Source organism: Poromitra crassiceps, assembly GCF_964638095.1.
Source record: "Poromitra crassiceps genome assembly, chromosome: 29".
In the NCBI taxonomy this organism is placed as follows: Eukaryota; Metazoa; Chordata; class Actinopteri; order Beryciformes; family Melamphaidae; genus Poromitra; species Poromitra crassiceps.
Genome location: NC_139641.1, coordinates 2791446 through 2815552, shown reverse-complemented (window position 1 = coordinate 2815552; position 24107 = coordinate 2791446). Strand labels below are relative to the sequence as shown.

General features: G+C 44.6%; 1 protein-coding gene and 2 pseudogenes across 3 annotated transcripts; all 3 read left to right on the top strand.

The window, feature by feature from the left end:
* Nucleotides 1-1941: 1941 nt before the first annotated feature.
* Nucleotides 1942-3763, top strand: LOC310800273 (N-acetyllactosaminide beta-1,3-N-acetylglucosaminyltransferase 3 pseudogene; annotated as a pseudogene). The gene is made up of 2 exons: nucleotides 1942-3069; nucleotides 3578-3763. The product of its transcript is annotated as an N-acetyllactosaminide beta-1,3-N-acetylglucosaminyltransferase 3 pseudogene (transcript).
* A 1772-nt stretch (nucleotides 3764-5535) lies between these two features.
* Nucleotides 5536-18766, top strand: LOC310800272 (collectin-10-like; the record flags this gene model as incomplete). Its single annotated transcript, XM_083662846.1, has 3 exons — nucleotides 5536-5860; nucleotides 16413-16624; nucleotides 18521-18766. 3 exons carry the CDS (start codon nucleotides 5536-5538, stop codon nucleotides 18764-18766), a joined length of 783 nt encoding a protein of 260 aa, XP_083518972.1.
* A 3057-nt stretch (nucleotides 18767-21823) lies between these two features.
* Nucleotides 21824-23645, top strand: LOC310800270 (N-acetyllactosaminide beta-1,3-N-acetylglucosaminyltransferase 3 pseudogene; annotated as a pseudogene). Its single transcript has 2 exons — nucleotides 21824-22951; nucleotides 23460-23645. The product of its transcript is annotated as an N-acetyllactosaminide beta-1,3-N-acetylglucosaminyltransferase 3 pseudogene (transcript).
* Nucleotides 23646-24107: the final 462 nt, after the last annotated feature.

Below are 24107 nucleotides of genomic sequence, written 5' to 3'. Positions count from 1 at the left end.
GAAAACAACTTTTCTTTTTTCTTTTTTTACATATAATTTATACCTCCTTTCGCAACGCTCAGGTCTGGGTATGTGCTGCTTTACCCCTTTATACTGCAGTTTTAGACGCTAAGTATACCTTTCAACTTACGTCGACGCCAAGTGTACCTTTCAACCTGCGTCTGCGTCTTTACTGTTTGCCCGTCGACAAACAGGCCGATTTATTCTTCTCTAAATCTTGCCCAAATATGAGTCGGCTCTAGTAAGTTACCTTACGCGTGCGCCTCCTACTAACGCACGCCTCACCCTCTTCTGGATCCGTTATCCAAGGCGATGAGTATATCCGATAACGGCAATAGTGAGTTTTATCTAATATTATCTCACGCGAGCATCACCATGACCCCGCACCACTCTCTTCTAGACAAATCCTATTTTGACTAAGGCAGTGGTTACATCCGTTTTACACGCACACACATCCCCCAGACCTGTAGCTTTTAGCAGTAGTTACAATTGTCTATTTTTAGAACCAATTGTATAACATTATTCTAAATTTCACAGCTACTCAATTTGACATAAAACCGATCAATCAACATTGCATCCAGTGTGTATTTGCCTCACCAGGTTCCGCAGATCACAGCGCTGGGCTACATTCCTCCGCATGTCGACTCCTGCTCTCTTAGCATTAATCGAGCTTTCAGGTCCAACTTTGACAGGAGGTTATCACCAGTCGACATGCCAGAGGTCCGCATCCCAGTCGTGAGATCCCGGACGAGCCCCCAAGTTGTAGAGGAAAAATCCACATGCAATGCCCTGCCGATTCATCAATAATGAGATATCCGTTTCAAGTGTTCTAGGAGGTTTTTATTCCACAATAACATCTCTGCAGAGAGGTCTCTTCCTGACCACGTTGTCAATGCAAGAGCCCCGCATTATTGTTTACTTCACATCATATACTGAAAACTATCGCCCGCCCTCTTCTGGATCCGTTCATTCAACCTCCCTCCAACTCAGTACTTCTCCATTCATCCATGTAGCTAATCTGATGTTCACTAGAATCCATAACAAATCCAGTCTATAGTCACAACAAGACACAGGTTCCCACAGGAACCTCAATTCCCATAGACACTTCCCAAAACAAGACATATGTTCTCACAGAACAGCAATCCTCTTGCATTGATGAAAAACACATTTCACAAAACACATCATAGGATTGTCATACTTAATAATTAATCAATCAATACACACTTGATCAATAATTTGCCATTACAGTACCCCGTAGTTATACTATAACTACACTCCTTGTACCCCATAATTATACTATAACTACACTCTTTGTACCCCGTAGTTATACTATAACTACAGTCCTTCTACCCCGTAGTTATACTATAACTACACTCCTTCTACCCCGTAGTTATAGTATAACAACATGCTTATTTGCGGGCTTTATTTGAAAGCGTTACCGCGGTTTTCAATATCTGGTGGATTGGGAGGGGCACGGCGCCGAGGAGCGCTGTTGGGTTCCTCGCCGATTCATCCTTGACGCTACGCTCATTGGGGATTTCCTTGCATCTGGCTGGGCGCCATGTAGAGGGAGGGGTACTGTTAGATGATGTCATCATTCCTACTACGATGTCGACAGTGATGAATGATGTCATATTTCGGATGTTCCCTCTGGACTGATGTCGTACAAACAACTCCACATTATGACATCACTGATGAGGTCATAACGCAATGTGATGTCACGTTCAGGCCCTATAAGAATTGGCTCTGCTGACCATCAACAGTTCGTTCATAGTTTCCCCAGCTTCGAACGCTGCAGCTCCACCTTATCAAGCGCTACAGCATTTCCAGTTATCCTAGTTACGTTGGCCATCAAGTGTCTGCACGTAGACCACCTGACCCCAGCTTAACAGTTGACGTGAAAACATGGTTTTGTTTCGCAGCTGCAGAGTATCAAGGAGGATGAAACCGAAGAGGGCAATTACTTTTCTGCTGACTGGAGCTTTCTTCTTGGTCGTCTATCTCTGGAGGGATGATGCTGACCATGTAACCAACCACCTCCAGGTATATGTGAGAAAGGATAGCGGTCAAAACAGGCCAGCCACCATTAGGAGCTCCTATGTTTATTCCTGGCCAAGTTGTCAACAAAATATGTCTGCAGCCAACATCACAGGCTTCACCTCTCTTCCCGGTCACATCCAAGACTTTCTCTACCACCGTCACTGTCGCCATTTCCCCATGCTGCTGGACGTTCCTGACAAATGCGGAGGAGCTGACAAATCTGTGGAAGTCTTCCTTCTGCTGGTCATTAAAAGTTCCCCGGAGAACTACGACCGGCGAGAAGTCCTGCGCAAAACCTGGGCCAACGAGAGATTACACAATGGTGTGTGGATCAGGAGGATCTTCATCTCAGGAACGGCAGGTGCCGGATTCGGGAAGCAGAGGCTGAACAAGCTCCTGGAGCTGGAGCACCATGAACACAATGACATTCTGCAATGGGACTTCCATGACTCCTTCTACAACCTCACCTTGAAGCAAATACTCTTCCTGGAATGGATGGGGAGGAACTGTCCGCAGGCTCGCTTCCTCCTAAATGGCGATGATGACGTCTTTGCCCACACAGACAACATGGTGGACTATCTCCAAAGCCAAAACAACAATAACGGTAGCAAACACCTCTTTGCCGGCCATCTGATCCACTATGTGGGACCCATTCGAGACCGAGGGAGCAAGTACTATATCCCTGTACAGGTGCACAAGTCAGACTCATACCCCCCTTACTGTGGGGGTGGAGGCTTCCTCCTGTCTGGCTATACAGCCATGGTCATATACAACATGTCCAAGTCCATTACCATTCTTCCCATTGATGATGTTTACATGGGGATATGTATGGCCAAAGCAGGACTCGCACCTGTTTCACATATGGCTGTCAAGACTGCAGGACTGCCCCTCCCCTCTAAGAAACTAGACACCTATGACCCTTGTTATTATAGAGACATTCTACTGGTACACAGATTCCAGACATATCAGATATATCTAATGTGGGATAGAATACATGACCCTAATCTGAAATGTTTTAAGGACGTTGGCGTAATGACTCCGTGGTGGTAAGATGCCTCTCTCCTTGTGGTGAGAGAGGAGGGCATCTGCTCAGACTAGGATAGAGAATCCCCCCCGTAGGGAATTCTTCAGGAGTCAAGACGTTGGTGGTGGACTGGGGAGGTGGGTGGGGCGAAACACAGCTTCAGAGGATGGGATACAATCAGCCCAGACAAACTTCACCGGCCCCCGTCAGCAGATGGTGTACCGGGGGAAAGTGCTCAAGGCATGTGCCTCATGGCTCAGGAGGTAGAGTGCGTCGTCCACTAACCAGAAGGTCGGTGGTTCGATCCCCGCCTCCTCCAGTCCACATGTCTAAGTGTCCTTGGGCAAGACACTGAACCCCAAATCGCTCCCGATGGCTGTGCCAGCAGCACCCTGCGTGGCAGCCTGCCGCCTTCGGTGTGTGAACGGGTGAATGTAGGCACATTGTGAAGCGCTTTGGATAAAAGCGCTATATAGATGCAGTCCATTTACCCATTTACCATGTGCCGACCAGCTCTCACGGGGCTTCACCACCACCATCTTCAACCTCTCCCTGTCACAAGATGTTGTCCCATCCTGCCTGAAGTCATCCATAATCATTCCTGTTCCCAAGACATCTGTCATAGACAGCCTGAAGGACTACCTGCTGGACCACCTGCTGATTCTCTGCTGTGAAGTACCGAGAAGTCATCATGCCTGAACCCGCCAAGTCAGCGCCCAAGTGATTCTCTGATGTGAAGTCAATTCAAATTGAGTTTGAGTGAGTCAGTCAACAGGCGGGCCGGGGACATGGCGTCCTTTGGCGCCCGCTTTGCTCAGAATTGGGCCAGACTAAAGTTTGTTGGGGAAGATGAGCCTCCCTCGCGTGACTATGTGGGGAAGGAGCTTCTCTTTAAGTTAAACGGGCTCAGTGCAAAAGACATTTACTCGTTTATTACCATGACAGACCGACGTGAGCACGAGCTGTGTTTCTTCCAGGAGTCAGCGCTCCGCAGCTTCCTGGAGCAATACGCCTCACAGGCAAGTGATGGCATATGGAAACAATGGCAGGTCGAATCTTCTATTTCCATTGACATTGTTAATCTGCTGGTAAAGTTCTGGACTGGCCGGGTCTCAGACCATGACGTGGAGCCGTACCTGAGCCGATACTGTGACATTCTTGAGCAACCGTACAAACCAGTAGACCAGTTTGGCATTTGGTATGGAATCCGGCTTTACAAAGTCAAAATCAAGACTGACGAAAAGAACGAACATAAGATCATACCGAGTTCCATCTCCCTCGGCCCGTACAGCGGCCGCATTTCCTACCCGGGTCAGGTGACCAGGTGCTTTATATGCAGCAGCACGGAGCACCAGGTTAAAGACTGTAAGGAGGTGAAATGCTGGAGGTGTGGAAACCTGGGCCACAAAGCCAAAGAATGTACCAACGCTGCAGAGTGCAGTCTGTGTGGAGGAGAAGGGCACAGCTACTTCCAGTGCCCTCAGTCCTACAGCAACAAGGCACGAGCACAAACCCGTGGCCGAGGAGAAGGAGAGAACTCAGCTGATCGAGTTCTGTAGAAAACGGTCTGTAATGGCCCACCATCAGGCCTGTTCTTGGGGCAATTGACGCCCACAAACCAAGGCTCCAACGACGTAATGATGATGACACCGCCGTGACATCATCGATGATGATGTCAGAGTTCACCTGTGAGGTCATCAGCGATGTCAGACGGTCTAGGCTGGCTGTGATGGCAGACGTGACTTTATGAGGTCACCGATGATGTCATACCTCCCCGGACGTTGTGACATCACCAACGATGTCATACACCAAATGTGGGGGGGTATATAACAAGGTGTTGTTCCGTTATGATATTGTATTGTTGGTCCTATGTTTCCCTTTCTGTATACGATGTATACTGCTTCTGCCTGATACTCAATAAAGATCGCTTGAAAGACATCTCTGTGGTTCTAACCCATACATGGGCAACATGCGGCCCGGCGGGCGCCCCCTGTGTGGCCCGCGATGGAATACAGTGCACCTGAACGCAACATGCAAGATACCCGCTGAATAAGTGTCCAAATGTTCATGTCATTCTGGCCAATACTCTTCTGTTATAGCATTTCAGTCTGGAATATGGAATATCTTTCAATAACCTTTATGACTAAAAGGCTAAAAGTAATCTCATGTGTAAGAAATGACTGTTCTACATTGAAGTAGAAATTTAAATAATTAACTTGTTGGTTTTGGATTTATTTAGCTTCAAGAGTGCATTTTTGTTCGTGTGACCCTCAACACAGGCTTTGAGAATCCCGGGCCACTTACTGATACTTATGCATTAACCCACTCATATTCTGGTTTATTTCAAGAAAAACATTTCGGCTAGTGGAAATTCTAATTGGCTGGTAACTTTAAAATCTAGCAGCCATATTGGCAGGTGGTGAAAAAAGTTAATTTCAAGCCCTGCAGGGAGAGCAGGTGGTGACATAGGAATGTACCAACGCTGCAGAGTGCAGCCTGTGTGGAGGAGGAGGCCACAGCTACTTCCAGTGCCCTCAGTCCTACAGCAACAAGACACGAGCACAGAGAAAACCCGTGGCCGAGGAGAAGGAGAGAACTCAGCTGATCGAGTTCCTCAGGCAGAGCACAAATCCGCCACAGGAGGGCGTCCGCGCTCCACAGACGGCAGCCCCTGCTCAGACCAGCCTGCAGCAGCAGAAGGGGAGCAAGCAAGCAAGCCAGCAAAGCAGCGGGAGCAGACGGGCAGCAGAAAGGCGCAACGGCAGTACCAGCAGCAAGGAAAGATCTACATAAGCTGTATGGGAGAGGAAGAGCGCTGATCGGCATCGAGTCCAGCGCTGCCGCCGGAGGTAACTTTTTTGTTACTGTTATGGAAAGTGCAAGGGGGAACAGCAAAAAGATCTGGCAAAATATTAGCAAACTGACAGGTAAACAAATGAAACAGGACTCTAAAGCTATGGAATTAAATGTCGACAACCGGCTGGTGAGCAACCCTGTCACCTTGGCTGAAAAACTCAACACCTTCTTCATAAAATCTATTGATGACATCTCGAAACAGTTTGGCGTATCCACATGCTCTGTAAATATGGTGAATAACCCTACAGTCAATGGAGTACCAATTTTTACCATCCAGGAAATCTCTGTACCTGAGGTCATTGACATAATTAGTGCTTTGAACAGCTCTAAGGCTAAAGATGTTTATGGTCTTAACACCAGCTTCTTGAAATTAAATAAAGAGACATTAGCGCCACCTATTATGCATCTAGTTAATTTATCCATTAAGTACTCAACCGTCCCAAAGGCATGGAAACTGGCCTCAGTTACCCCAATCTACAAAGCTGGTGATAAATCTGACATGAACAACTTCAGACCCATCAGTATTTTACCGATAATCTCTAAAATCATTGAAAAATGGGTCGCTAAACAACTTATAGAATTTCTTGAGACGAGCCAGACCCCCTTGCACCCCATGCAGTTTGGTTTTCGTCCACACCACTCAACTGACTCTGCTTTGGTCCTGCTCTTGGAGAAAATAAAAGGCTCCTTGGACAGGGATGGTTGTGTGGGAGCTGTGTTCCTCGATCTTAAGAGGGCATTCGACACCGTCAACCACAGTGTGCTCCTCTCTAAATTGTCCAGCTTCAATTTTTCTGCTGAGGCCATTAAATGGGTTGAATCATATTTGTCTCACCGGGAGCAGTGCACTGTGGTTGGCGGTGTCAGCTCCCCTTACCTGAGCTGTCCAGTAGGGGTCCCCCAAGGGTCAATTTTGGGCCCAATTTTCTTTTCCCTGTACATTAATGATCTTCCAGATTACTGTTTTAATGTAGATGTCCAGCTTTATGCTGACGACACAGTTATTTTCACAAGGGCTAAAAACCCAGTGGAGGCGGCACGTGTCCTATCTTCAGCTCTCTCTCATATTCAGGCATGGCTAACTAAATCTTGTCTCGTGCTGAATGCAAAAAAAACCGTTTGTATGTTCTTTTCTAAAAAAAACATTGCACCTTCGCGCTCCAATGTTTTCCTGGGGTCAGAGGAATTATCAGTAGTTAACGAGTTTAAATATTTAGGCGTGATGCTGGACTCCAATTTAACGTTCAGCAATCACATTAAAATGATCTCCAAAAAAATTAAATTCCACCTGTATAATTTCAGACAAATAAGGAGCTGTCTGTCCACAGACGCTGCGTTTTTATTTTTACACTCAATGATCCTTTCGCATCTGAACTATTGTATAACTAGCTGGTCGCTGACAGGAGTAACCATCCTCAAACCAGCCGAACTACTCTATAAAAAAGCCCTGAAAATACTAGATAAAAAACCCTTTTCTCATCACCACTGCCATATCATACGTAAATATGGCATGCTAAGTTTTGAGAACTTTAGAAATTTCACCTCTGCCTGTCTAATATACAAAGTTCTACATGGACTGGCGCCGCCTCCTCTTGCTGACTTTATCAAATATCGTGCGACCGCCAATTCGACCCGTGTCACCCGGGCCATTACGAACAAGGTCTGTGAGGTCCCCTTTAGAAAAACTTCCTTTAGTCAGAAGACCCTATCCTTCATGGGAAGCACTCTCTGGAATAATCTACCTCCCTCGATCAGAGAATGCCCGAGTCTCGCCACCTTCAAAGGCCAGTTGAAAATATGGCTCAGATCAAACCAACAATGTGATCACAATTAACATACTTAACAGATCTTTTGCCATGTTTTGCAGCATGCTCTGTGTGTTTTATTTATTTGATTTATTTTAGGTTTCACTAACCTTTTATACTATTAATTTTTTTCTGGTACTATTAACTGTGTGTTTTAATCATTTTTGGTTTTACTAACTTTCTGTACTTTTAATCTTTGTTGTATTATTAATTTTTCTTTCGCTTTCATGACTACATCAACCTGCCATGGGACTACAGGTGGAAACTAGCCCTTGGGCTACAACCTGGCATATTTACTGTACGGCTGTACTGTTCATTAATGTGTAAAGTCCCATTCTTTAAATAAATGAATCTGAATCTGAATCTGAGTCTGAGGGAGAGGAGCTCCACCGCCACAGGCTGCTACCGAGAGAGAGAGAGAGAGCCGGCCATCCCCGAGGGAAGCAAGCAGCACATCCAACACCGGCGATCACAGAGCGACGGGGGAGAGAACGAGAGAGCAGCAGGACGCCGCTGAAAGAGCGGTCGGTCTCCTACGATGTTTTGACATCAAGCTGCCCTCTTCCGACGGCGACACTGGAGACGAGGGGCCGGAGGGAGAGGACAGTGATCGAGATGAGGAGGCGTATGATTCAGCCAGCGAGGAGCCAAGCTCGCCCGACAGCAGCGAGCAGAGCTCGAGCGGAGGGGATGGGTCCCCTGTGGCGGTAGACGTACCACCACAAGTCCTAATGAACAGTAACGAACCCCTCACCATGTGAATGCCATATTATAAACTCTTGTAGGGTGAGTTTTTTTTTACAACTTTGGCACAGACGAATATCGACTGGTTTAAAATGTCCAGCTAAGACGGTATGTTAAAATGTGTAGAGATCTATATGGTGTTTTTGTTTCCCCCTACACACACTTGGATGGCGCAGAAAGCTCAGGTTTGTATTAAAAATATATTTAGTCAAATACACAAAACACTACTGAAAACAAAAGAGATATAATGTGGCTGGCCTCCGTCGGCAGACAAGCTGTGGGATGGCAGTGAAATGGTGCTGCTTTATTAAACAACAAAGTGCCCCATGCAAAACTAATGAAGACGAGACCATTGAGCATCTGCTTTTAAATTGTGAAAGATCCAGCTGTGTAGGAGAAAAGGAAAAAAAAATGTTTAAATGTCACTGTGAATCATAAAGCTATCTTTTACTGTCTAAAGCTGTCTTGTACTGAGAAACTGCCTAGACCACACCAAGACTTTCTCTGGACAGTGATATGTGTGGTGGTGGCCAAGTTGTGGAGGACGAGGTGTGCTATTACTGTACATCAGCTCTCCATCCCGTGTGAGGTGGTCGTTATCAAATCAGAACTGGAAAAAACGGGACAATGGACATACGAACTGGAAGACCCATGACACCCCGGCACCTGTTGGCTCTTGTTATTTATTTTATATGGTTGAATTGATTGATGTATTATGTTTAAAAAATAAACAAAGAAGGAAAAGAAAAACTGTATTGTTTTGATATAATAATAATAATAATAAATTGAATTTATATTGCACTTTTCATTTTGACCAAATCCCAAAGTGCTACAGAGGTAAAAGTAAAAATAAAAATAATAAAATAATAAAAATTAAAAGATAAAAACATAGAGAGAAATAAAATAAAATAATAATAATTAAAAGGAAAACATAATATATTGACTGCATAACTTGTACCTGAATAATTTTCAATAAAGCCATTTAAAAACCCGACCACCTGCCCCACACCTGTCATCACACACCTGTTATACACACCTGTCATCACAAAGTGCTGACACACACACACACACACACACACACACACACACACACGGTGCGCACGGCGGCGCAAGTAAGTTAACGCTTCACACAGCTTCACAATAGCACATAACTTTCTTATGTGCGTAAAGCGCGCACTACACACACACACACACACACACACAATGTGCGCATGGCAGCGCAAGCAGCAAGCATGATATCAAGTTATATAGTAAACAGCAGATTTCTGTATTACAACTAGAGAGAGCCTTATATTCTTACCTTTCAGAAGTGTACACGGCGTGCCTCCATCGCAGCAAAGGTCCTAACTGCCTCCTCCATGTCGATTTTCTGTGCCAAATCATGTTGAATGGAAATGGTGGCCAGTCCATTCAGTCTATCTTGTTTCATTGCGCTCCGAAGGTAATTCTTTATTAGTTTCAACTTGGAAAAATGGCGTTCTCCCGAGGCAACTGAAACGGGAGGGTGAGAAGCACTCGTAATGCTATACAAGCATTTGGAAAAACGGATGCCATGTCATTTTCACAGATGAACTTCAGTGCATCTAGTGGTTTAGTTCCAGCTGAAAAAGACCCGAGTGTATTTTCTTCCTCTGTCTGTAGCCTGTTGTTTAATGGCGAGCTCAGGGTGATCTGGTCCAGGCTCTTTCACTCGATGCTTCTCCTGTAAAGTCCGTCTCTCAAACGGCGTCGTTTTGAGTGACTTCACAGAATTGTCTTTCTCCATTCTTGCAAAACGTCTTTTGTGTTTTATGGCAGTTGAAAACAAACTTATTTGCTTCGCGCACGTGCTGCAGGAAGACAACAAAGCCGTTGGCGTGGGACTGCTACTCTCTGCTACTAGTGTTTATATAGACAGTTTTAACTTGACAACAATAACAACCGTCAGGTTGTCACACAACCCACCTGAATATCCGGTTTACTTTCTGTATAGGCTACATAGCTGAGCGCAGGCTGATATTCGGCTCATATTAAATGTTAACGTTAGGCCGTGTCTCCGACAGACACATTAACAAGGTAGCCTATTTCGGTCTTTATGTCTTGTAGTAGTTAGTAGTAGTAGTTGTTGTTGTTGATAGTTGCCATAACAACCACCCCTGTCGGAAAGACGTGCACACGCTGGGTAGGAAGCGTTGTTGTCCCGGAGGCGATATTTTTTTTCGGATGATGGCGAAGGCATAACCCGCCCCTCTCTGCCTCTGATTGGCCTAGCGTCAAACTTCCATCCAAACACATTCGCTTGGCTATCCTGCATTACATCTCTTTCTACAGTCTGTGGTCAGACCGTCAGACTCAGTGGGTCAGACAGACAGACAGCAGTTACGCTTCCCTGCATGAAAGAGGCCAGTGTGTTTATGTTTTTAATATAGTCATATCTATGGTTTATAACGCTGCCACTAATCAGAGGCAGAGAGGGCCAGGGGTGGGTTATGCCTTCGCCGTCATCCAAAAAAAATATCGCTTCCGGTAAGCTAGCTAGCTAGCTAATGTTAGCTGCTGGTTGGTTGGCTAACTAGCGAATGTTAGCCGTTAGCTAACGTTAACACATTAACTAGACAAACACAGACATGCAGAGCTCCAAAAACAGAGCAATTCGTGATTTTGTTACTGTAGTTTCTGCAGAGTAACGTCTTCTTCTTCTTCTTCTTCTGTTTAGTTTTACGGCGGTTGGCATCCAAAATGTTGCATTACCGCCTCCTTCTGGACTAATACATCCACTGTTCCCCTATTCCATTACAGTCTTTTTAACAGTCCAGTTCCTCTCAAAAAACTGACCACTATTTTCTTCCCCTCCACTACTCCCACACATCCCATTATAGCCTTCACACTGGCCTCTATTTGTCCCAGTCTCTGCAGTCCAGTCATCATGATCACCCTCTCTGCTTCATATCTCCTGCATGAGATCAGAACATGCTCCACTGTCTCCCTAACTTGACACTGACTGCAATGCCCAGTTGGATGCTTCCCTATTAAACTAAGTGTTCCATTTAAGTTGCTGTGACCAATTCTCAATCTACCTATGACTCTCTGTTCACTCCTATTAGCCCCACTATTCCCCACCACTCCCACTTTATTTTGTATACTATGCAGATGTCTCCCTTTTATTGCCCTATCCCACTGCTGTTGCCACTGTGTAACTATTTCCCTCCATACTATGCTCTTCCCCTCTGATTTTGAAAGTTTGATGTCAATGTCCACCTGTTCTCTCCTGATCGCCTCCTTTGCTGCCCTGTCTGCTTTCTCATTACCTGAGATACCTACATGAGCTGGCACCCACATGAACTTTATAATTTTCCCCTGCCTATCTAACCTTGAATTAACAAACAACAGTTCATATACTAACTCTTGATGACTTTTCCCTGCTCCATTTTTAATACTTACTAACGCTGCCACTGAATCACTACAAATTATTACTTTATTTTCCACCCCTTCCTCCACCCACTCTAACGCTAACAAAATTGCCACTAACTCAACTGCATAAACACTTAAATAATCTGATGTTCTTTTACTGATATCTATCCTCTTACTGGGAATCACCACCCCCACCCCTGTTACCTGTGTCTGTGGATCCTTAGACCCATCTGTGAAAATCTGCACGTAGTTCCCATACTCCCTGTTCATATGACTATAGAATTCCTGCACTAAATCTACCTGTCTACTCCTGCTCTTTATTTCCAAAATGCCCATGTCCACCCTCGCCTCCTTCAACGCCCACGCCGGTCTCACTGGCCACAACAGCGTTGGCCCAAACTCTTCCTCATGAATATGCATTTCCTCTGCCACCTTACTACCTACCCACCCAAAACTTCCTTTCTGACCTTTACCCCTCTCCCAGCAATCCTCCAAGACCCCCTTAGTCGGATGACTTACCCCATGTCCCCTTAAATTTATCCAATAATTAGCCATCAGATGTTTTCTCCTTAACCCCAGCGGCATTTCTCCTGCCTCAACTTGGAGTGCGCACACTGGTGCTGTTTTCACTGCCCCTACACAAATCCTCAGAGCCCGAGCCTGAATAACATCTAACTGTCCCAACACAGTCTTAGCTGCTGACCCATATGCCACACACCCATAATCTATTCTTGACCGGATTAATGCTATATATATATATTTTATTGACTCTATATCAGCTCCCCAATCCACTCCTGCAAGACACCTCATTACATTTATGACTTTTTTACCCTTCTTTACTACACTAGCAATATGTTCCCTCCATGTTAGCTTGGGGTCAAAATGTACTCCTAGAAACCTAAAACACTCTACTCTTTCTAAATTAACTCCATATAACTTCAAACTTCTCGCTTCCCTAATTTTCTTATTTGTGAAGAACATAACTTTAGTTTTTTCCACCGAAAACCTAAAACTCCACTCAAATCCCCATCTTTCCACCCGATCTATCCCTTCCTGTAATTTCTTGACTATATACTCTAAATTCCCTCCCCTCTTCCACAAGGCCCCATCATCAGCAAACAACGACCTCCCCATCCCTGCTGGAATACCCTCAAAAATATCATTTATCATAACTGAAAATAACGTTGGACTAATAACACTCCCCTGGGGAGTACCATTTTCTATCACATGTTTCCCTGAAACCTCTGACCCTACTTTAACCTGGATAACCCTCCCACTTAGAAAATCCATAACCCAATTGAAAGTATTTCCCTCCACCCCCATCCTATGCAGTTTTATCATCAACCCTTCCCTCCACAACATATCATACGCCTTCTCTACATCAAAAAACACTGCAGCCACTATCTCCTTATTTACCTGCGCTTTCCTAATCTCATCCTCTAAACACAACACTGAATCCATTGTCCCCCTGCCTCTCCTAAAGCCACTTTGATACTCTGTCACCAACCCGCTCCTTTCCAGAAAGTGCATGAGCCTCTCATTGACCATCCTTTCCATTAACTTACAGATGTGGGATGTTAAAGCGATGGGCCTGTAGTTTCCTGGGTTACTAGGGTCTTTCCCAGGCTTCCTGATTGGAATTATAATGGCTTCCTTCCAGCTCATAGGGACTCTCCCCTCCCTCCATACTTTATTGAATAACATTAACACCTTCTCTAATTCCCCTTCTCCTAAATGTTTAACCATTATATAACATATTCCATCACTCCCTGGTGCACTCATTCCTGTTTTTGCTAATGCTCTCCTCAGCTCCCCCATAGTAAATGGTAAATCCATCTCACTCTCAGTACTCTCCTTTCTCCTTAGAGCCTCCATATTTCCAGCTTTCGTTTTTTCCCTGCCTCTCTTTCCCTCCTCTGTCAAACTATTGGAGCTATGTACATTAACAAAGGTCTTAACCATTAGCTTAGCCTTTTCCTTATTATTTACTGCTACCTCACTACCTGCTCCCGAGCTCAACACAGGATAACTCCATTCCCTCCTATCTCCCCCCATTTTCTTTACCATTCCCCAGACTTCTCCTATTTGAGTGCTATTCCCTATCGTCCCACAGAACTCCCTCCAATACTTCCTCTTTGTCTGCCTTATTGTTCTCCTAACCACTGCTTGAGCTTGTTTATACTGTATCACATGCTGATAATTATGAGCTCTTTTAACCAGTTTGAATGCTTTGTTTCTACTCTTTACTGCCTCCTTACACTTATCATCCCACCATGGGTTACATGCTGCCACTCCGACGTTCTGCCACTCCGAAATATCGGCACTCAGAAAGGGGGTCTATATTCCCCGTTTTTCACTAACCTCTCCCAGCCCCCACGCCAAACCTAACCTCCCCCCATGCCTAAACCTAACCTCCCCCAGACCCTAACCCAAAACCTAACCTCTCCCACCCCCACGCCTAAACCTAAGGTCGGCATTGCGGCTTCTAAGGTGAACGACCGCCAGTCCGAATAATGGAAGTTAACGTTCGGAGTGGCAGCATGTCGGAAAGGCAGAGGAACCCCCCCACCATGGAACTAGTTTTCTCTTTGCCCTTCCTTTACTTCTAGGAATAGAACTTAATGCCGCTGATATTATACCCTCACTTATTTCACAACTCATCATTTCTGCATTCATACTGTCACTAACCTGCTGTAGACTTATTTCACACTCACTCATGAACTTCCCCCAGTTAGCTTTTCCAAAAATCCACTTCCCCCCTGTGCTCTCTGTGACCTGTCCCGTTGCTATTTCTACTCTAGTAAATATTGGAAAATGATCACTCCCAATAGTCCCCTCCTGATACACCTGCCACTCACACAATGGAGCTAAAGTATTAGAAACTAATGTCAAATCCAACACAGATTCCCTCCCAGAATTCACATCTATCCTTGTGCTTCTTCCATCATTCAAACTTACTAAATTATTCTCATCTAACAATTCTTCCACTACCTGCCCATTGTAATCTGTTCTGTCACTCCCCCATAACACATTATGTGCATTAAAGTCCCCACACCATACATAGCTACCTCCACTTCCTCCTACTTCCTCCATCTTACTGAGTTCTAACTTTCTACATGGATTATAGAAATTTATAACCAGCAGCTTCCTCCTTTCTGCCCACACTTCCACACCCACACACTCTAACTCATTTCCAACATCTATAGTTCTATAGGGAATGCCCTCCCTCACAAAGGTGACACATCCTCCCCCTACCCCATCCTTCCTATCCCACCTTATTCCCACATATCCCTTTATTATAAAGTCTAGATTTGGTTTTAACCATGACTCCTGTATGCAAACCAGGTCTGGTTTCTCCCTCCTACTGTAAATGAACTGCTTAAAATCCTGCCCATTCGCAATCAGACTTCTTGCATTCCACTGGAGGATTAAAATTGTGACTATCACCCAATACGGAGTCACAACTGTGTGAGGAGGAGGAGAACAGCAGCCTCGCCACAGAAATGGCTTTCACACAGAGCGAAGCAGCACGGCCACTTTCCTGTCGAGAGCGAGGAAGACTGGACTGACTCCAATGCGACAGGACCCGGATGATCTCGCGGTAAGGAGTGTGTGTGTGTGTGTGTGTGTGTGTGTGTGTGAGTAAACTGTATTTTTGATTGTAAAAAAAGCACTTCATGTATATATATATATATATATATTTTTTTTTTGTCATTTGTGTCATAACGAATAATATTTACATGTCTGATGTCAATACAGTTCAAAATAAAAGAATTGAGAGCGAGTTCTGCCTGAGATTGTATGATTTACAAAAACGCCATTTTCTGCAATTTCTCTTCTCAGAGAGACCTTTTTGGTGAAAACAGGGTGTATATAAATGGCTATAAGTAGAGTACAGAACATGCTAAAAGCTCACTTTTTTTTTCCTGGTGAACCCAGAGACGTACATCTTCATTTTGAAGTATTGCAAATCACTTTGGTGCTAATAGATAATTTACTGTGGGTCTTGAAAGATGACCAACAATTATGAAAATCTTTGGCCTGTGCTAAATATTGGCAGTCCTAAACTGGCCATGAATGAGTTAACAAGCTTGAAAATGGCGTTCGAGAGGTCACAGTGACCTTGACCTTTGATCACCAAAATCTAATCAGTTCATTCTTGCATGCAAGTCGACGTTTGAGCCAAATTGGAAGACAGTCCGTGAAGGCGTTCCTGAAATATTGCGTTAACAAACTCGGGAATGACGTTCGTGAGGTCACAGTGACCTTGAACTTTGACCACCAAAATCTAATCAGTTCATCGTTGACTCAAAGTCGACGTTTGAGGGAAATTTGATGAAATTCTGTCAAGGAGTTCCTCAGATATCGCGTTAACAAACATCGGACGGACGGACAACCCAAATCCATAACGCCTCCGGCCTGGCTATCGCCGGCGGAGGCATAAAAAGGGAGATTTTGAGTGTTAGAAACTAGCAAAGAGAACGGTTGCACTGGATGTAATATATGGCCCCTTGTCTCTCCACTGTCCGCTCCCTTCCCCTGTGCTTCCCCAGTCCTCTTAGGGCTGAGGGAGACAGACGAGAGGTTCTACCTGCTGGTGAAGGAGCCCAGGAGGTTCCGAGAGGCGTTGATGAACTGTAAGCTCAGAGGAGGCATGTTGGCCATGCCCAAGACCAGCAGCGCCAACCGCCTCATCGCCGACTATGTCAGTCATGCAGGACTGACCACCGTTTATATCAGGCTGCAGGCTGAGGGCAAGGCCACGGTAAGATAAGATAAGATATGCTTTAACTGTCCCACAGGGAAACTTGTCTTGGGCTCCAAGCTACTGATTCATTGATTGATTGATTGAAACACTTGTTTCCAACATGCATTACACAGCACAGGACAACATCATCACAATAAACCTACATGCATACATACTAGGGCTGTGGCGATTCACTTATCTCCCGATTCGATACTATCACGATTGTTGGGTGCCGATTCGATTTATATTGCGATTCTTAAGTATTGCGATTCTACGATTATTGCGATTCGATATTACGATTTATTGCGATTTTTGTTTATTTTTTTCTTTTCTTTTTTCAGTTTGTTTGCTTTTTTACACTAGATTAGAACATGGGAAAAGTTGAATCATACACTAGAGACTGTATATTATATATCATGAGTAGGGCTGGGCGATATAGTTAAAAACAGGGGCGGACTGGGATCATAATTCAGGCCGGGCATTAGATACCAAGCAGGCCAGGCCGATATGGGCCAACGCGCGTGAAATTTGGGCCGTTTGAAGCCAGATTTGGGCCGTTTGAAGTCCAATTTTACAATGAGATGCACCCACTTTAACCCTGAAGTGTAATTATTACTTCAGACTAACTAATAAAGTAATAAAACCACTAGTAAACCAGTAGGCGGCGCCTGGCCTGCTGTTCAGTGAGTGGCCTGACTGCAAGCACCCAAAAAAAAAAAAAAATTTTTTTTTTTGCGATTATCGATTCTGGAATAAAAGATCGATCCAAAAAATCGTGACATTAAAAATCGCGATACTTAGGTGAATCGATTTTTTCCCCCACCCCTAATACATACTGTACATACTGTACTAGAGCCTGACCGATATATCGGTCCACCGATATTATCGGCCAATAACCGATATATCGGTATCGGCCGATACGTTGGCCGATATGCCGATATTTTTTTATTTTGTATTTTCCAAGTTATAGACAACATGTTGTGTATATTTGATCTTTTTTCTTAACTCAAATTATATTTTATATTTGTTCTATTTGTGTTTTTGTATTTCTAGTTATTTATCATTATTAAATTCCCAGTTCAGTTTACTGTTTCATTGCATTGATGTCAAGTTTATTAATCAATCAGCTTATCAAGCTGTAAAATATCCTCCCTACATTACATATCTCAAGTCATGTCAAGTCATATCTTTGTCAAGTGTTTGATATTTGAGGGATCATTGCAAGAGAATTGTGTAATATAATGGTGTATTATATAATATAAGAATATCGGACGATATATCGATATCGGATTTTTTTTACTTCCTAATATCGGTATCGGCATCGGCCTCCAAAATCCAGTATCGGTCGGGCTTTAGTTGAAATGTAAATTTTGGAGCATGGGGATCCAACACGGCCCTCCGGTGTGCAAGGCTTGCTGTTTATGCCCCGCCTCCATCCACCCCGACCACAACATCCTTACTGGCCACCTCTGACTCTGACGTGTACAATGTCCAAGTATCCAAGTATTGCTGTATTATCTCCCACCTGTTTTAATGAGGTACATCTAAGTACTGCTGTATTATTATCTCCCACCTGTTTTAATGAGGTACATCTAAGTACTGCTGTATTATCATCTCCCACCTGTTTTAATGAGGTACATCTAAGTACTGCTGTATTATCCTCTCCCACCTGTTTTAATGAGGTACATCTAAGTACTGCTGTATTATTATCTCCCACCTGTTTTAATGAGGTACATCTAAGTACTGCTGTATTATTATCTCCCACCTGTTTTAATGAGGTACATCTAAGTACTGCTGTATTATTATCTCCCACCTGTTTTAATGAGGTACATCTAAGTATTGCTGTATTATTATCTCCCACCTGTTTTAATGAGGTACATCTAAATATTGCTGTATTATTATGTGTTTTGTCAGGATGGAGCAAGTCTTTATGTGTATGCAGACTCCAGCCCTCTGCGAGGGTTCGCAGCGTGGGGTCAAGGGGCGCAGCTAGATCCCAACATGTCTCCGCCCACCAATGGCAGCTGCGTGGAGCTGCTCAGCACCGGGACCTGGGCCGGGGTCCAGTGTGAGCTGCCCTTGTGCTTCATCTGTGAGTTCCCAAAGAGCAGGAGAAGAGGAGCAGGAGGAGGAATCCCTCCTGCCTTGCCATTGTCATAAGCAGTGGTTTCCAAACTGGGCTACGTGGAGGCTACTTGAAAGGGGGAAAATGGAACAAGTTGAGAATCGTGAAAATAAATGAAACGTTAAAATATATCTGCCCATTGCTCAGGAGCCACTAATTGCAACTCTTTCACTACATTGCTTATTTTGTAATGTTATATTCTTCATATAATATTAAGGGTTATCATTCATTGATTTAATCATATATGGTTTTCTCTTGCCGTTTTCTAAGCAAAATGTTGTGGTCAGGTAAAAGGGGGTACTTGGATTCAGAAATCAGAGAAAGGCGGCACTGAAGCAGAAAGAAAAGTTAGAGAACCACCTTATCTGATAAGTTGTTTAAATACTGATCAATTCTATACTCAAGATTTGCCTGTGAAAGTTGAAATATGCATGTTTTGTATAAAATGGACATTTCACACATTACTATTTGATTTTCATAATCAGAATCACCTTATTTGTCACGTAAAATAAATGTACGGGGATTTTTCTTTTGGCAATGCACTGTATATAGTTTCAGAGTACTTACATTACTACTGGGACATGGATTATTTGAAAATGAATTTGTGGCAGCACCAATTTTGCCGCATTATGATTGGTTGAGGTTGTCTTGCATGGGTTGCATAGTCTACTACACCATCGCATCGGGGGAAGACTATGAAATGTACAGACTACAATGTGGACTCATAATGTACCTCTCAAATTGTAGCACATGAAAATAAATATTGAAATGTACGTCTATTGATATTGAATCCCATCAAGTCTACTTGTCTGACATTGACAGCTCTGATATATTAAAGCCTGTTGTCACCTGAAATCAATCAAACTCCTGCTTTAGATCACCAGTTCACCACCACCGACCTGATTATTGAGCCCCACTCAGAATTTGACAGAGCTTAGATGAAGATATGGCACAGCCTGCTGGTGGGAATATTTATTACACTCAAAATACTGCTGTACTGTCTTTCAGGACATGGGAGTTTCCGATTTGAACTTCAAATAATTTATGATTTCAATTAATGATAAACAGGTTCAAACTTTGAATTGCAGGGTTCCTACACAGTTTCCATTTAAAAAATGCCATACATCCATTCTAGTCCCGCCGGACCTCCACAGAGATATGCACAGGGCATTGTGATGATGGAAGCCTTTCTGACATGGCTGCCAGACGTAAAACTTCCTTTTGAAAACACAAAACACATCTAGTCTATACATTTCTCAGTTTGGGCTACGTCTGCTTTGAAAGCATAAAGAGTGAGACAGTTGGGATTTGACCAAGTGCCTGTTTATCTGATTGAGTTAGAGCCAGGGACTGCAGTCTCCTTCAACTTGTTTATCTGATTGAGTTAGAGCCAGGGACTGCAGTCTCCTTCAACTTATTGATATGATTGTGCAAACTACTGATGATAAAGAAGCAGCATATCATGCAAATACAGAGCCTTTCCAAAAAATGTGAAAATCATAGTGTACCCCGTAGTTATACTATAACTACACTCCTTGTACCCCATAATTATACTATAACTACACTCTTTGTACCCCGTAGTTATACTATAACTACACTCCTTCTACCCCGTAGTTATACTATAACTACACTCCTTCTACCCCGTAGTTATAGTATAACTACACTCCTTGTACCCCGTAGTTATACTATAACTACACTCATTGTACCCCGTAGTTATACTATAACTACACTCCTTGTACCCCGTAGTTACACTATAAGTACAGTGTGTTAGCCCGTAATTAGCCTATAAGTACAAAATTGGTCCCCTGCTTTAGAATACAGCCCAAGACCCCGTAGTTACCCTGTAAGTACAGTGTGGTACCCCGTAGTTATACTATAAGTACAGTTACCCTCTAGTTAAAGTCTAAATTCACTCCTTGTACCCCGTAGTTATACTATAACTACACTCCTTGTACCCCGTAGTTATACTATAACTACACTCCTTGTACCCCGTAGTTATACTATAACTACACTCCTTGTACCCCATAGTTATAGTATAACTACACTCCTTGTACCCCGTAGTTATACTATAACTACACTCATTGTACCCCGTAGTTATACTATAACTACACTCCTTGTACCCCGTAGTTACACTATAAGTACAGTGTGTTAGCCCGTAATTAGCCTATAAGTACAAAATTGGTCCCCTGCTTTAGAATACAGCCCAAGACCCCGTAGTTACCCTGTAAGTACAGTGTGGTACCCCGTAGTTATACTATAAGTACAGTTACCCTCTAGTTAAAGTCTAAATTCACTCCTTGTACCCCGTAGTTATACTATAACTACACTCCTTGTACCCCGTAGTTATACTATAACTACACTCATTGTACCCCGTAGTTATACTATAACTACACTCATTGTACCCCGTAGTTATACTATAACTACACTCATTGTACCCCGTAGTTATACTATAACTACACTCCTTGTACCCCGTAGTTATAGTATAACTACACTCCTTGTACCCCGTAGTTATACTATAACTACACTCCTTGTACCCCGTAGTTATAGTATAACTACATGGTTATTTGCGGGCTGTATTTTAAAGGGTTACCGCGGTTTTCAATATCTGGTGGATTGGGAGGGGCACGGCGCCGAGGAGCGCTGTTGGGTTCCTCGCCGATTCATCCTTGACGCTACGCTCATTCGGGATTTCCTTGCATCTGGCTGGGCGCCATGTAGAGGGAGGGGTACTGTTAGATGATGTCATCATTCCTACTACGATGTCGACAGTGATGAATGATGTCATATTTCGGATGTTCCCTCTGGACTGATGTCGTACAAACAACTCCACATTATGACATCACTGATGAGGTCATAACGCAATGTGATGTCACGTTCAGGCCCTATAAGAATTGGCTCTGCTGACCATCAACAGTTCGTTCATAGTTTCCCCAGCTTCGAACGCTGCAGATCCACCTTATCAAGCGCTACAGCATTTCCAGTTATCCTAGTTACGTTGGCCATCAAGTGTCTGCACGTAGACCACCTGACCCCAGCTTAACAGTTGACGTGAAAACATGGTTTTGTTTCGCAGCTGCAGAGTATCAAGGAGGATGAAACCGAAGAGGGCAATTACTTTTCTGCTGACTGGAGCTTTCTTCTTGGTCGTCTATCTCTGGAGGGATGATGCTGACCATGTAACCAACCACCTCCAGGTATATGTGAGAAAGGATAGCGGTCAAAACAGGCCAGCCACCATTAGGAGCTCCTATGTTTATTCCTGGCCAAGTTGTCAACAAAATATGTCTGCAGCCAACATCACAGGCTTCACCTCTCTTCCCGGTCACATCCAAGACTTTCTCTACCACCGTCACTGTCGCCATTTCCCCATGCTGCTGGACGTTCCTGACAAATGCGGAGGAGCTGACAAATCTGTGGAAGTCTTCCTTCTGCTGGTCATTAAAAGTTCCCCGGAGAACTACGACCGGCGAGAAGTCCTGCGCAAAACCTGGGCCAACGAGAGATTACACAATGATGTGTGGATCAGGAGGATCTTCATCTCAGGAACGGCAGGTGCCGGATTCGGGAAGCAGAGGCTGAACAAGCTCCTGGAGCTGGAGCACCATGAACACAATGACATTCTGCAATGGGACTTCCATGACTCCTTCTACAACCTCACCTTGAAGCAAATACTCTTCCTGGAATGGATGGGGAGGAACTGTCCGCAGGCTCGCTTCCTCCTAAATGGCGATGATGACGTCTTTGCCCACACAGACAACATGGTGGACTATCTCCAAAGCCAAAACAACAATAACGGTAGCAAACACCTCTTTGCCGGCCATCTGATCCACTATGTGGGACCCATTCGAGACCGAGGGAGCAAGTACTATATCCCTGTACAGGTGCACAAGTCAGACTCATACCCCCCTTACTGTGGGGGTGGAGGCTTCCTCCTGTCTGGCTATACAGCCATGGTCATATACAACATGTCCAAGTCCATTACCATTCTTCCCATTGATGATGTTTACATGGGGATATGTATGGCCAAAGCAGGACTCGCACCTGTTTCACATATGGCTGTCAAGACTGCAGGACTGCCCCTCCCCTCTAAGAAACTAGACACCTATGACCCTTGTTATTATAGAGACATTCTACTGGTACACAGATTCCAGACATATCAGATATATCTAATGTGGGATAGAATACATGACCCTAATCTGAAATGTTTTAAGGACGTTGGCGTAATGACTCCGTGGTGGTAAGATGCCTCTCTCCTTGTGGTGAGAGAGGAGGGCATCTGCTCAGACTAGGATAGAGAATCCCCCCCGTAGGGAATTCTTCAGGAGTCAAGACGTTGGTGGTGGACTGGGGAGGTGGGTGGGGCGAAACACAGCTTCAGAGGATGGGATACAATCAGCCCAGACAAACTTCACCGGCCCCCGTCAGCAGATGGTGTACCGGGGGAAAGTGCTCAAGGCATGTGCCTCATGGCTCAGGAGGTAGAGTGCGTCGTCCACTAACCAGAAGGTCGGTGGTTCGATCCCCGCCTCCTCCAGTCCACATGTCTAAGTGTCCTTGGGCAAGACACTGAACCCCAAATCGCTCCCGATGGCTGTGCCAGCAGCACCCTGCGTGGCAGCCTGCCGCCTTCGGTGTGTGAACGGGTGAATGTAGGCACATTGTGAAGCGCTTTGGATAAAAGCGCTATATAAATGCAGTCCATTTACCCATTTACCATGTGCCGACCAGCTCTCACGGGGCTTCACCACCACCATCTTCAACCTCTCCCTGTCACAAGACGTTGTCCCATCCTGCCTGAAGTCATCCATAATCATTCCTGTTCCCAAGAAATGTGTCATAGACAGCCTGAAGGACTACCTGCTGGACCACCTGCTGATTCTCTGCTGTGAAGTACCGAGAAGTCATCACGCCTGAACCCGCCAAGTCAGCGCCCAAGTGATTCTCTGATGTAAAGTCAATTCAAATTGAGTTTGAGTGAGTCAGTCAACAGGCGGGCCGGGGACATGGCGTCCTTTGGCGCCCGCTTTGCTCAGAATTGGGCCAGACTAAAGTTTGTTGGGGAAGATGAGCCTCCCTCGCGTGACTATGTGGGGAAGGAGCTTCTCTTTAAGTTAAACGGGCTCAGTGCAAAAGACATTTACTCGTTTATTACCATGACAAACCGACGTGAGCACGGGCTGTGTTTCTTCCAGGAGTCAGCGCTCCGCAGCTTCCTGGAGCAATACGCCTCACAGGCAAGTGATGGCATATGGAAACAATGGCAGGTCGAATCTTCTATTTCCATTGACATTGTTAATCTGCTGGTAAAGTTCTGGACTGGCCGGGTCTCAGACCATGACGTGGAGCCGTACCTGAGCCGATACTGTGACATTCTTG